The 14,792-nt window shown below is 41.2% G+C and overlaps 1 protein-coding gene and 1 pseudogene across 13 annotated transcripts in view; both read right to left on the reverse strand.

Moving 5' to 3' along the window:
• The window catches only part of KALRN (kalirin RhoGEF kinase), a 655,749-nt gene that overhangs the window by 67,506 nt on the left and 573,451 nt on the right, over positions 1 to 14,792 (reverse strand). For 10 of the 13 annotated variants that reach the window (XM_059920949.1, XM_059920948.1, XM_059920941.1 and 7 more), the window contains 2 exons: positions 2,737 to 3,017; positions 1,229 to 1,333 (listed from right to left, as the gene is read on the reverse strand). In XM_059920949.1, coding sequence (XP_059776932.1) covers positions 1,229 to 1,333; positions 2,737 to 3,017 — 386 coding nt within the window. The remainder of the gene's footprint in view (positions 1 to 1,228; positions 1,334 to 2,736; positions 3,018 to 14,792) is intronic. The other 3 variants (XM_059920938.1, XM_059920945.1, XM_059920947.1) reach the window with 1 other exon arrangement.
• On the reverse strand, positions 11,591 to 12,154 carry LOC132365083 (protein MEMO1-like; annotated as a pseudogene).

Genomic DNA, 14,792 nt, shown 5'->3' on the forward strand with positions numbered 1-14,792 from the left:
TTAGGAGGGGCCGTAACCGTGTGCTTCTCTGGGTGAGTCACAGAGGGGGCAGCGACCACATCTTAGTCGTGGACCTGTTCCTGGAAAATGTCCCTCTAGCTTAGCACAGCGGAAGACCTCAACTAATGTCTGGGGGCCACCGATCCAAAATGCAAAGCAGAGAGAATTCAAACAAGATCTGCGATATCACCAGAAACACTGAAGCAACTGCATCAGTACTTCCTGAGCTGTATCCCGGGTGGCGCTGTGAAGGTTTGCTCCCTGCCCGTGCGTGCTGGGCCCACCGCCTCGGAAGGGGCTGCTGACGGCAGGGCAGAGCACTGGAGAGCACAAGGAGGCCCCAGGGGGACGGCTAACCACCGCTAGCGGCACAATAAAACGACACTCCGGAAAGCAAACGGGAAGGACAATCAAAAACTGAAACCACCACCTCAGCCTCCAGAGTCCTCCAGGACAGCGACGCTGAGAGAAGCAACAGAAACACAATGAAGTGACAGCACAGTTAGGAAGGCCAGTGACGGAGCACACAACGAAAGCAGGGACCTACCCGAGCCTCAGCTCAGTACCAGGAAGCACATTCAACCTGAGCCTCTGCTCCAGAGCAATCGGGGTGATGACCGTGCACTCAGAGGCTTGGTGGACATTCACATTTCAGACACCAGAGAGTCTCTGCAGGCCAGTGAGCCAGACAATTTTGCAAATCAAAGAACTGAGGCAACCTGGCATGTTAGGTTTGTCCAACTTTGACAAAACCTCCCCTTAGCAGCCATCTCCATCCCTCATGCTTTGTTTGCACTGGGCTTGACTGGAAGTTACCATGACTTGGATTTTAGAGTTGAGGATGAGGAAAACAATCAACTAAAACATCGGTTGAACAACAAAATGATCATGACCTAGAACCACCTTGGATTCCTCTTCGAGACAATAGTTCTTTTTGGGATCTGCTGCTTCCAAAGACAGAGCCATTACCCTTCATCAACAGGACGAGATACTAGGCAGATTTCCGCTTTGAGTATTTTACACCCACCCCTGTACTGCCCAGAATGAAGTCAGACCTCCAGGGTTGGGGGAGGGGACCCCTCACCGACACAGATGGAATCTATATCACCTCGGATTCATGCGGCATAAGAGATAACAAGGGAGAGAGAGTGTTACTACCCCTGATGCACACAAAAAACGAAATCACGTGTTTTACACATGGCTTTTCCAAGTGAGAAAGAAGTCCTACCATCTCGTCCTGCGTGGGGTCATTGTCAAAGATCTTCATAGGCGGAGGGAGGGGTGTGTGTGACTCTTCATCTGGCTCATCTTCACCCCAACCTTTCTTGCTCTTCTAGAACAAAAGAGCAGCATTAGTCACTGTTTCCTATAGTTAAAGATGCCAATTGGTTCAGGACTTGGGATTTTTAGAAAAGAAACATATAAGATACCCCCCTCTCTCAACCTACTCCTATTTTTTTCAGTTTCAGGGTCCTCCTTTGTGGAATGGGCACATCTGCTTATCTCAAAAGGACAATGAGGTCCAAATGGTGGAAAATACACACACACACACACACACACACACACACACACACACACACGAAAAACATCTACTTTATCGATTAGCCAGGAAAAGCAAAAGCTGAGAGAGTGGTTGGAGAGAAACTAACTTTTAAGTTTACGAAGGACTCAAACCACAATCTAAATATCACCAGGCTCTACTGCCATTCAGAGGGAGAAAAGGCAGACAGCATAAAACTACAAAGAGAGTCCGGTTTCACATCAGGAAGAATTTCTTAGCCATGTCAGTGACTACAGTAGGTTAGTTTGCCAGATAAAAGAATTATCTCATTCCCCAACCAAATACCCACTATATTTTGATCACAGAATCCCAGTTTTGGAAGGGATATAAGAGGTCGTTGCCCAGTCTGACCTCTCAGCCAACACGGGTCTCTCCAACTGTTATGTGATACAGTCTCCCAAACCTTTCCAGTACGGGTGTTCATTTGTTTTCATGAAGCCCCATTTCATCACTGGTTGAGCTCCCATTAAAGGCTGCAACCTTGGCTACTGTAAACCTTCACCTGTTAATCATAATTCTCCCTTCTGGAGCAACCAGGAGGTGTCTACTCCCTTTTATAAACGCCACTGCTCAACATACTCGAAAACAGCCCTCATCTCCCAAGATAGTCTTCTGTTTTCTAGGCCGAGCAGGTTTAATGCAGTCTTTAGTAGAGGCTGGGGACTTGGTGACCAGCTGGCTCCCCGTGGGCCCAGACATGCATCTCCAAATCTGGCAGAATGGTGTCTGTCTGCTGGATACTCTAGGTGCCAGTCTCTAAACCGGTCACAAATCAAACTGGCAATGTCTTTTTTTTTCCCTATTGTTTTGATTTGTTTTTAATTTTCTTTTTAGATTGAACTAAACAGATTCATAGACACAGAGAACAGACTTGTGGTTGCCAAGGGGGAGGAGGGGAGGGAGAGGGACGGACTGGGAGTTTGGGGTTGGTAGATGCAAACTATTACATTTAGAATGGATAAACAACAAGGTCCTACCGTATAACACAGGGAACTATATTCAAACTGGCAATGTCTTGAGAATACAAAGATCACCTAGGCCCAAGAAGACCAACTACTGGGAACCAGAGTCTGCCTAGTTTACAAACCCCGGGGAAGGATGCCTCTCGAGGCTCCAGGAAGGAGGTACATCAGAAACCCCTCCCGATGGAAGGCTCCGGGGCCTCGAGTAAGTACCTCGTCAGCGCTGTCTCCCTGAGGGGTCGTCTCATCCCCAGGCTTGGGAGATCCCAGGTCGAAGCTCTTCCGACCATCTCGTACTTTCTTCTGCTTCTTGATGTTTCCGTCTGCCTTCCCGCTGTTGAGCCGCCGCACGGGACTTGTCAGCCACTTCTTCAGGGTGTTGGTGGAGCGCTTGGGCCCAGGGGAACTGTGGATGGAGTTCAGGGAGGGCTGGGCTTGCAGGTTGGCCACCGACTCGGACTTGCCTCCGTTTTCACTTGAATGAGAGTACGCATCTAAGGAAAAAGAATAGACAGACACGGCCGTGTCAGGGGCAGTTAAGGCAGGCTGCCAGCCTGGGAGAAAGACAGCTCCAACCCCAGGAAGCTAGGGCACCAGGCAGAATGTCAAGGCCAGCTGCAGAGCCTGGTCAAGGAAACCCTGTCTAGAGGGTAAGAGCTGACACTCACTCAATCCACAGGTGTTATGGATACAGGAGTAGACAGAAGACAAAGACTCCTGTAAAATCAAGATTCTAAGCAAGAACCATCAACCAATAACAATGTCATAGAGCACCTATGAGTATTCTAAAGTTGTATAAGACACAGATTTTATTTTCATAGATGCCTTTCTAGCTACACACACACACACACACACACACACACACACACACACACACACACAAAGAGGGAAAGAGAAGAGCCAAAGAGCAAGACAGAGCACGCAAAATAAAGATAAATGCACAAGGCAGTATGCGGTTAATTGCCAAAGGGCTGGCGTGGACTCTAGACCATAAGGAAGCAGAGCTGAGAGGAGGGTCAGATCAGCGGAGGCAGGACTGGTCTGAAAAGCTTTAACGGAAGAGATGTGTCTGAGTAGAAGGGAAGGGAGAAGGAATTCCAAAAGCGGGAGGTGGCAGGAACAAAGACACAGAGGCAGGAAAATGGAAAAACAAGTTAACACAGCCCTTAAGCAGATCCTTTCAATGAAATAAAGATGAACAGAGAAGGAGAAACTGGACAGAAAGAAGAGTGAAAACATTTAATAGTAAACTAGAGGAGTATGAACTTTATTATGAGACGCTAATGGGAAAGGGGGCAAAAAGGGCTTTTGTTTGCTTGTTTGTTTTTTAATTAATCTGGTAACTACAGACAACATAGCCCTGGGAAGAGGGATTGGAATCCAGAAGGCCACACTAGGAGGACATGGGGAGGACAAAGGAATGAATGTGAGGCATTTCAAAGCAAGAAGTGATACGGTTAGTATCTGGATGACACATCACAGGTGAGCTGTCTCTCTTACGCTGCTTCTTCTCATTGCCAAAGAGGTCTTGGGAGAATACCAGACCAGCTTCACCTCAACCCCTGATGGGCCCTGTGGCCCTGGTACCAGTTTGCATACTGGCAGTTAAACCAAACACATGACTAGGTATTTACACAAAGTACTGCTGTGGCTTTTTACACCCACTGGTCTCAAAGACCGAATCATCTTTTCCTATACAGTAATGACTTTATCCTAGACCGAGACTAGAGGTCTAACCTGGCCTTGGAGGCCCGACGGCCTAGACCTGTCCAATACATTAGAAACCGAATCTTAAAATAAAGAGAATAAATGTTTTTGCCAGTAGACACCTGCCTCCAGCTTCTATAACCCGCTGATCTCACAGGCACCAAGCTCAGGCTCTTGACCCTGAGGGAATTTTCTTAGATATGGTTAGAGTTCTGTGCATACTTTAGAAAACAAGAACAGAATATCTGCATGTACAACCATTAAAAATTGAGCTTCTAAAGCCCCCTGGTATGAAGGATAACTCATAGGGTTGCTCGGCTCAGGGAATATTTAGGGATCGACCGACTTGGTTGACGTCCCTTTAAGGACAAAGCTGTAATCTTATCTCAGAGAATTCTGTGCTGGCTATGGTCTTGGGTGTGTTGACATTATTTCTGAAGTGTTTGGTATGGGTCTAACTCCTGTTCTCAGAAGCCCGGGTGATAAACATCTCAGCAGCACCACTGCAGCACTAGTAGTGGGACCAGGGCCTCTTATCTCTCTGCTGATAAGCTACAGAGGCTTTTCATTCACCAGGCCCCTGTGATACCACAAGTCTCTGTTAAATCCAAGCCTTCAAAACTTAGATTTGTCAGCATATGTTGTGTCAGCAGAGTTAGAGGCCCAGCCACATTAACTGTGCCTTGTGTTACTAAATAAGACGGATGACTGCCTAAGTTTTCTGTTCCATGACAAACCACAGCCTGGCTTTGAGATTCAAGAATGCAAATTTTGACTGACCATTCTGCTCCTCTCTCTGTCATCTGATTCTGCTTTGGTGCATTCTGTACAAATTAATGGCAAGTGTATAGATTATAAAGTACAAATTAAAAATCAAGAGTATTCTCAACTTTGTTTCAAGTTTCTTCTGTGTAAACAATCAGGGCCATTCAACCACAGCCCACATAAAAGACAACTGAAGAGTTGGAAGCAATCTCTAACTTGTCATCTAGTTAGGGTTCCGTATTGAGACAGGACTATTTCTAAATCACTTTGAATGCATAGTTACAAAAAGATGTGGCATCATTTAGTCTAGAAAATGTGTACTTAGTTTATTGCTACTTCAAAGAATAATTGGCATGTGATGCTCATCCCATCTTTGGAAGATGGCTGCAATGAGCGGTTTGAGAATTTATTCTAGACCTTTCCGGGCACAACAGTTAACTGACTGATTTGTAACAACTACAACAGTAATACTGTTATCTCATCAAATCTCTCCAAGCTGAGACAGGTACTAAGTATGAGTATCATCTTAGGAAATAGAGTGTTCCAGGAAACCGAGGGTCATCATTAGTGCGGCAGAGAGGCAAAATTTAAACCCAGATCTGACTCCACTGCACATATATTTAATCTTATTCCCACATCTGTGTCTACTCTATGAATTCTGTTAGCCTCTATAATTATTGTAAAAAGGAACATCAAGTTGTTAGTCTATGTGACACTTCAAATAGACATTTATATATAATTTATATGTTATTAAATTTCAATGCTGAAAACAATCTCAGTCTCACTAATTTTACAGATAAGGCAATGAAAGCTTGTATATGGGAAATACATGGTCACAAATCAGTTAGTCATAAAGCTAGGACCAGAATCCAGGCACCTCTACATCTCTCCAGGGTTCTGAACCAATGCTTTCTCTTCAGCCCTGAGGCATTAAAAACTGCCCATAAGATTGGTATCTGGTTTTAAGTCACTGGGAAGACAAATGTGTCCTTGGACACTGCAGGAATAAAGTTCCCTGGTATGTCCAACTTGCTTCCTAGATCAGAAAAAATAATATTCTGAGGCTGATTTTACTATGAGGTATTTTTATTTTTTTCATTTTGTTTTGGCTGCACCACGCAGCATGTGGGATCTTAGTTCCCCGACCAGGGATCGAACCCTCACCCCCTGCAGTGGAAGCATGGAGTCTTAACGACTGGACCGCCGGGGAAGTCCCACTATGAGATATTTTTTAAATAGAAAAAAATACAGAAAAAATGTAACATCCAAATACCCACCACCTAGATATGATAAGTGTAGACATTTTTGCCATATTTGCTTCAGTTTTTTTTTAATCTTTCTTTTAATTGAACTATAGTTGATTTACAAAGTTGTATTGGTTTCAGATGTACAGCAAAGTGATTCAGTTATACATACATATGTGTGTATATATACATATATATATATTCTTTTTCAGATTCTTTGCCATTATAGGTTATTATAAGATATTGAATATAGTTCCCTGTGCTACACAGTAGGTCCTTATTGTTTATCTAATTGATATACAGTAGAGTGTATATGTTAATCCCAAACTCCCAATTTACCCTCCCCCATCACTTTCCCTTTTGGTAATCATAAGTTTGTTTTCTAAGTCTGTGAGTCTGTTTCTGTTTTGTAAATAAGTTCATTTGTATCATATTTTTTTAGATTCCACATATAAGTGATATCCTATGATATTTGTCTTTCTCTGTCCGACTTACTTCACTTAATATGATAATCTCTAGGTCCATCCATGTTGCTGCAAATGGCACTGTCATTCTTTTTTATGGCCGAGTAATATTCCATTGTGTGTGTATACACACACACACACACACACACACCCCACATCTTCTTTATCCATTCATCTGTCGATGGATATTTAGGTTGCTTCCATGTCTTGGCTATTGTAAATAGTGCTGTTATGAACACTGGGGTACATGTATCTTTTCAAATTAGAGTTTTCTCTGGATATCTGCCCAGGAGAGAGATCACTGGATCATATGATAATTCTATTTTTAGTTTTTAAAGGGATCTCCATATTGTTCTCCACAGTGGCTGCACTAATGTACATTCCCACCAACAGTGTAGGAGGGTTCCTTTTTCTCCACATCTTCTGTAGCATTTGTTATTTGTAGACTTTTTCATGATGGCCATTCTGACCAGTGTGAGGTGATACCTCACTGTAGTTTTAATTTGCATTTCTCTAATGATTAGCGATATTGAACACCTTTTCACGTGCCTGTTGGTCATCTGTATGTCTTTGGAGAAATGTCTATTTAGGTCTTCTGGACATTTTTTGACTGGGTTGTTTGGTTTTCTGATATTAAGCTGTATGAGCTATTTGTATATTTTGGATATTAATCCCTTGTTCGTAGCATCATTTGCAGTATTTTCTTCCTGTCCGTGGTTGTCTTTTAATTTTGTTTATGGTTTCCTTTGCTGTGCAAAAGCTTTTACATTTAATTAGGTTCCATTTGTTTATTTTTGCTTTTGTTTCTGTTATTCTAGGGGAGAGATCCAAAAAAATATTGCTGTGATTTATGTCAAAGAGTATTCTGCGCCTGTGTTTTTCTCTAGGAGTTTTACAGTATCCAGTCTTATGTTTAGGTTTTTAATCCATTTTGAGTTTATTTTTGTACATGGTGTTAGAGAATGTTCTAATTTTGTTCTTTTACGTGTAGCTGTCCAGTTTTTCCAGTACCACTTATTGAAGAGACTGTCTTTTCTCCATTGTATATTCTTGCCTTTGTTGTAGATTAATTGACCATAAGTGCATGGGTTTATTTATGGGCTTTCTATCCTGTTCCAGAAAAGGCTCTTGATAAAATTCAACATCCCTTTATGATAAAACTCTCTCCAGAAAGTGGGCATAGAGGGAACATACCTCAACATAATAAAGGCCATATATGACAAACCCACAGCCAACATCATACTCAACAGTAAAAAGCTGAAAGCATTTCCTCTAAGATCAGGAACAAGATAAGGATGCCCATTTTCACCACTTTTATTCAACATAGTTTTGGAAGTGTGAGCCACAGCAATCAGAGAAGAAAAAGAAATAAAAGGAATCCAAATTGGAAATGACATGATGCTTATATATAGACAATGCTAAAGACACTACCAGAAAACTGCTAGAGGGGCTTCCCTGGTGGCACAGTGGTTGAGAATCTGCCTGCCAATGCAGGGGACACAGGTTTGAGCCCTGGTCTGGGAAGATCCCACATGCCGCGGAGCAGCTGGGCCCGTGAGCCACAACTACTGAGCCTGCGCGTCTGGAGCCTGTGCTCTGCAACAAGAGAGGCCACGATAGTGAGAGGCCCACGCACCGCAATGAAGAGTGGCTCCCGCTCGCTGCAACTGGAGAGGGCCCTCGCACAGAAATGAAGACCCAACACAGCCAAAAATAAATAAATAAATAAATTAATTAAAAAAAACCCAAAAAACTGCTAGAGCTCATCAATGAATTCGGTAAAGTTGTAGGATACGATATTAATATACAGAAATCTGTTGCATTTCTATACACTAATAACAAAATATCAGAAAGAGAAATTAAGGAAACAATCCCATTTATCATTGCATCAAAAAGAATAAAATAAATGCCTAGGAATCAACCTACCTAAGGAGGCAAAAGACCTGTACTCTGAAAATTATAAGATGCTGATGAAAGAAACTGAAGACAACACAAACAGATGGAAAGATATACCGTGTTTTTGGATTGGAAGAATCAATACTGTTAAAATGACCATACTATCCAAGGCAATCTACAGATTCAATGCAATCCATACCAATGGCATTTTTCACAGAACTAGAACAAAAAAAAATTTTAATTTGAATGGAAACACAAAAGACTCCAAATAGCCAAAGCAATCTGGAGAAAAAAGAATGAAGCTGGAAGAATCACACTCCCAGACTTCAGACTATACTACAAAGCTACAGTATCAAACACAGTATAGTAAATGCTTACTCTCATTTTCTGTACGTATCTCCCTGTGGACTGGAAACATAGCTCACAAACCTTCACCATCTGTAGATCGCACATTGAGTAGCACAGCTCTCAACTCTAAAGCATGTATTTCAAAGTGGAACTGCTGGGTTTTAGTGAATACACATCACCAGCTTCACTAGGTACTGCCAAATTGCTGTCTGATTTACTCCCACCAACCGTGTGTAAAAGTTCTCATCTTCCTGTATTCTCCTAGGTGTTTCAATATGCACCATTAGTACATAATTTTCCTCTGGAAAAATTAAATGTGCTCTCCGTAACCCAAGATACCTACTTCAAAGAATGAAGTTGAGATGAAATAGAATGTTTGAAGGAGAAGAAATAAAAAGGTAAAATCCAGTGCCTCTAGACCAATAGGAAATGCATCCTATAGTTGATTTCTCAGCCACAAACTGGAAAAATAGGAAGCTTGGCAGGGTAATCCATGAGGTTGGAGGTCCAACTTCATAGACTCTGAATTGCATGAGTTGAATGAATTCCCATGATTGGTCATGGGAATATGAAGATACTAATGAAATCAAGAAAATCTAAATAAATAAGCCAACAAACAACAAACTCTTATCCACCAGCAGACTTCCATACTATTTTTTATCCATGCTTCCTTCAATTCCCAAGCCACCTCTCTAAACTGCCCAATTTCTTCCTTAATACCTAAGAATAGAAGACATGATGCATGGTCACAGAACACATTCCAAAGCTTTACCAATGACTAGAGAATTCTTGACACCAACACTCATCGTTTAATGATATTTTGTTCAAGTTGATTAAAAGAGAAAACTCTGCTGGTATAATTTTCCTGCCCTGATTATATGATTCAAGAATAATCTACTGGTGCCTACTCTGTGGATTGCAACAGAGAGATGGCAGCACTGGACAGACACTCAGGCCTCTGTTTCTTCATCTACAAAATGGACAGATTAGGCAGAGTGCATTCAAAGCCTTGCTCTACCACTGGCTAGCTCTGTGACTCTGGACCAATTACTTGATCTCTGTGTATCTTCGTTTTCTCATCAGTAAATGAAGATAATATTAGTATCTATCCTATAGGGTTGTTATTAGGATTAAGGAGTTCATATTTGTGAAGTACTTATAACAGTGTCTAATTCCACTGGAAGTACCATCTAAGTTAAATAAAAATCAATAAAACCATAACTATCTCCCCTAGTTCCATGTCTGTGATTCTATTCTGTATCTTCCTTCACTCCAACTGTATGTTCCTCTAAAGGCTAGACTAGATAATGTAAGCCATTTTTAGCCTCAAAGCACCTCATGAAAACAAAGAAAAACTTAAGGCTACCAGTTGCCATTCTGCGTTACTCTCCCATCCCACTTCAAATAACCACTCCTACGATCAATGCCTGAAATCTCATTGGAGAATAAGGTAGTCACATCCTTGGGCTACCATGTCATTGTTGTCCACCCTCCCACCATTAAGAAGTTTAGGCAGCACAGGTTATTCCCTGGAGATGACATGTGTCTCTTTATCTACAGGATATCTATCCCTCAGAATGCGAGCTTCTGATGGCCTTGATGACCAAGCAACTAAACAGCTGTTGATATTAGGGTCTCAGATACCATCATGGGGTTAGAATAAACATGTCAATGTTATTGGCCTAAGACTTGGGACAAAGGCTCCATAATTTTAGGTATTTTAATCACAGCAGCACGTTTCTAAGCAGCACAGGAGATGAGAGCTGTCTGCTTGACATAAAGATGAAAATTGGAATAAAGCCCATGAGAGTTTACACACTGAACACATCCTAATAAGTCCATTGTCTATGTCAAACATTCTTTTAGTTGGGAAGCCCTTCATTAGCAACCAAAATATAAGATATTTGTGTACCACATGCATAGTAACTGAATATACTAGAAATTTTTTTTTCCTTCCACAGTGGCATATTGTTTATGAAAACTTTCTTTCTTTTGAAATGTATTTTTTAATTAAACATACTGCTTTTACAACAATCTACAATTTGTATTTTGGTGAGGAATTCCTGAAACCTCTTCATGATGTGCATGAATATACTAGAAATTTTTTTTTCCTTCCACAGTGGCATATTGTTTATGAAAACTTTCTTTTTTTTGAAATGTATTTTTTAATTACACATACTGCTTCTACAAGAATCTACAATTTTCATTTTGGTGAGGAATTTCTGAAACCTCTTCATGATGTGCATGAATATACTAGAAATTTTGCTCATTTATAAATTCAATTTTCTTTCTAAAATGTTTTGCCTCATATTTCTTTCACTTTTTATGTTACACCTAAAAAAAGGCTTCTACCCTTTTTGGTTTCATGTAAATTTTGTAAAACTATTCTGAAAGAATACATTGTGTACAAGTCACCACAGAATGCAAACTTAGGATATGGCAAATGCCTTATGGCTGCATCCACAGGACTGGTATCTACTATTTTTTCTAATCACAAAATATTGGTTCTGCTTTCTTTCCACTGACCTCAAAGTGAGTTGAAAGTAAAGAAGGACCACATGTCATAGACAAAAAGAGAAAACAATTCTATTCGTTTTGTGGGTTTAATAGCCCCAAAGACCAGGAGTGGTGTCCTTACAAGTGCTAGGCTGGGACCCCATAGAGTTCACATATGCACAGATGGCATCCAAGGTTTTGGTGGACTATGAGTACCCCAGATGCATAACTCACTAAGTTGGCCCACCATTTTCTACACTGACTTCAAAGGCACAACTCAAGAAGGAAAACTCATTTCAATCCGTTCTTCTGGAGTTCAGTGATGGTATTCAATCACACCCCAAAGGCATGTCTTCCACATACTGTATTACGTAATTGCTAAAAGATAGGGGGTCTAGTTGTTCTTTATTAGTCATACCTCATCATCCACCATCTAGTTGGACAATAGGTCTATAAAAGTCTCCCTGGTATTCATCATAATATTGTATTGGAAGCTTTGACTCCAGTAGCTGATATCAGAAGAAATCACAAAAATTCCTAACATCACTAGATATTTACAGAAAAGTCCTTTAAACTCCTGTTCTTTTATCTTGCTTTAGCTCCATTGATACAAGAATCATTGTAAACATCCTTATTGCTCTCCATGGCTTGAGCTATATAAGGTAAATGCATTTCAATGTATCTGTCTGAATAGATTATATACCCAAACATTCTTGTTTCCTTTGGCTTTCTATAAATAATTTACTTAATATAAAAATCATAGAAGTATCACACATACATTTTTTTCATACTGGAAATTGCACATCTAGCGAAGGGTGTATGATGGGAAGGTCAGGGTGAAAATTCCCTGGGTAATAAATCCATAAATTCAATTGTTTGTAAGCATGGAGAGCACAAAACCTACAGTAAGTATTAGTACATCTTTCATGATGTAGGAGAAGGGCCCTGGCAGGCCTTTTAGCAGAATGCTTAGCAAAGCCAATCTCCTGGTTGCACTTTCAGCTGAGGTCCTGAGGCTATGTACCACCAGTTACCTCGCATGGCTGGCTTCCCTGAAAACCACTTGGTTGCCCATCTTGGTGTCTGGGTCACTTGGTGCCAGAAGAAGGATGCTATGGTGACAGCAATAGGACATGGGGGAGGGGGAGAATCAGCCTGGTCCAGAAACACTGTCTCTTAACACTAGGAAACTTGTTGCCCTTGCAATTGCTCCTACCACAATGTTAGACTAAAGCTGGCAAACATCTTGCCTCAGGATATTCCTTCCCCCATCCCTTAGCCAGATTCAAGTCTCAAATGCATAGTGCAAGCCCCTGCCTCCTGCTTACTGAGCCATAGCTTTTACACACTTAGTTCAGGAATTTCTTCTCCAATGAGTCCTTTGCCAACTCACCATTCTTTTTTTTTTTTTTTTTTAATAGATCTTTATTGGAGTATAATTGCTTCACAATACCGTGTTAGTTTCTGTTGCACAACAAAGTGAATCAGCCATATGCATACATGTGTCCCCATATCCCCTCGCTCTTGTGCCTCCCTCCCACCCTCCCTATCCCACCCCTCTAGGTCATCGCAAAGCACCGAGCTGATCTCCCTGTGCTATGCTGCTTCTCACCAGCCAACTCTTTTACACCCGGTAGTGTATATATGTCGATGCTACTCTCACTTCGCCCCAGCTTTGCCCTCCCACCCCATGTCATCAAGTCCATTTCTCTACGCCTACTTCTTTTTTTTTTTTTTTTTTTTTTTTTCAGAAACAAATTCAAACTCTTTATTTTTCAGTTATACCTTACTTTCTTATTACAAAGTATTTTATTGTTGCTTTCAAGTGATTAGAATATAATCCCTTGATTCTAGGATCCCTTTTAAGCACTAATTGAATGACAAACACCAAAAAAGAAAAAAAAAAATTTTTATTCCCTCTCATCCCTATATTCCCCAATTCCTGATAATATACTTTTTCCTGTTCTTTTTTCTCTTTTTGTCTGTTCATACTCTCATCTAAACCTTAAGTTCACTTTAATTTGGTAATAAATTTATGTTGCTATTAATATTCAACTTCCACTCTGACCTTAGTTCTAATATGAGTTTTAGAAAATATAGTACTTATTTTTCTTGTGTACGTCTCCTATCTTAAATATATTTATTTATTTGTCATTTATTTGCTAATTAAGCAAATCATTAGCAGAATTCAAAATGATTTCTTAAACTTCTGTTAAAAAGCAAACCATGAGGGTATAGAATGCAAAAGTGAGATTGTTTTTTTATTAGCTTAAAACAGAAATCTTAGTTAACGCCTACTTCTTTATTCCTGCCCTGCAACTAGGTTCACTCTACTCAGGCTTTATGGGTTTTTTATACATTTTTTAACATCTAAATCTCTACGATTTATAATGTCTGTGTCTGATTTTTCCCATTAAACTAAGAACACAAAATGAAGGACCACTCTGAGTCCCAAAAGCACATTGCATTAGGCTCTATCTTACTTTATTCCTACTTATTGGTCCCCTTCTCTTCCCCATACTGCTGTTCCTATCCTGGTAGCATGTGCACAGAAATCTGAACCACAGGGACAATTCCAAATCCAGTGGCATCCATATAGGGCAGAAAGCCTTTTCATCTTCAGAGCCCACTGACATAAGCTCTTCACATCAAGATCTTTTCCAACAGACAAAACAGTCTCCATGAGGGTGAAAAGTCAGCACCTCTGGCTTTAATCTGAATGAACTCTTCAGAATTCTGTTCTAATTCAGTCCAGATCTCCCTTGACTACTGCTGGCTCCTTCAGTGCCCTGTCCCCACCCTCCCTGCTTTGCCTTCCATCAGGATGCCACTGGATGCAGAGAGTAAAATGAAGTTTCCAACTGCTTGTCCTCAGGTCTCCTTGGCCTCAGCTTCCCCTGTGTAATCTTCTCTCTGAGCCAGAGACAGAGGGAGGAGCAACCTCAAAGGGCACTGAGTCCGTGCCCTCCCCCCACCCCAGACAAGCACATCCTAAACACGCAAGGCCAGTGCTATGACAGGCTGTCACACTGGATCACGTGATTCACTAGTCCCCCTAGTTGGCTTTAGAAGTTAAGGGCTAAAAATTCTCTCTCTACGTTCCAGGGGTAGATTCTGCAGCTTGACATGTCAGGTCAGGCAAAAGTCAGTGAAAGCAGCTCTGTCGCCCTTCGGAGAGCAAATACTCCAGATACTATTTCCATCGATATGCCGGTTTCATTCTCTCAGACTTGTCCACAGCCTCTGGAGAGGAAATGCACATTGTTTCCTAAACTGTGGAGTAGGGAACTCTCCTAAAAGGCTTCTGAACTGTTCAAAACATCACCACCAGAAGAGTGTGGTAAAACTT

Source organism: Balaenoptera ricei, chromosome 4 (assembly GCF_028023285.1).
Source record: "Balaenoptera ricei isolate mBalRic1 chromosome 4, mBalRic1.hap2, whole genome shotgun sequence".
Classification (NCBI taxonomy): Eukaryota; Metazoa; Chordata; class Mammalia; order Artiodactyla; family Balaenopteridae; genus Balaenoptera; species Balaenoptera ricei.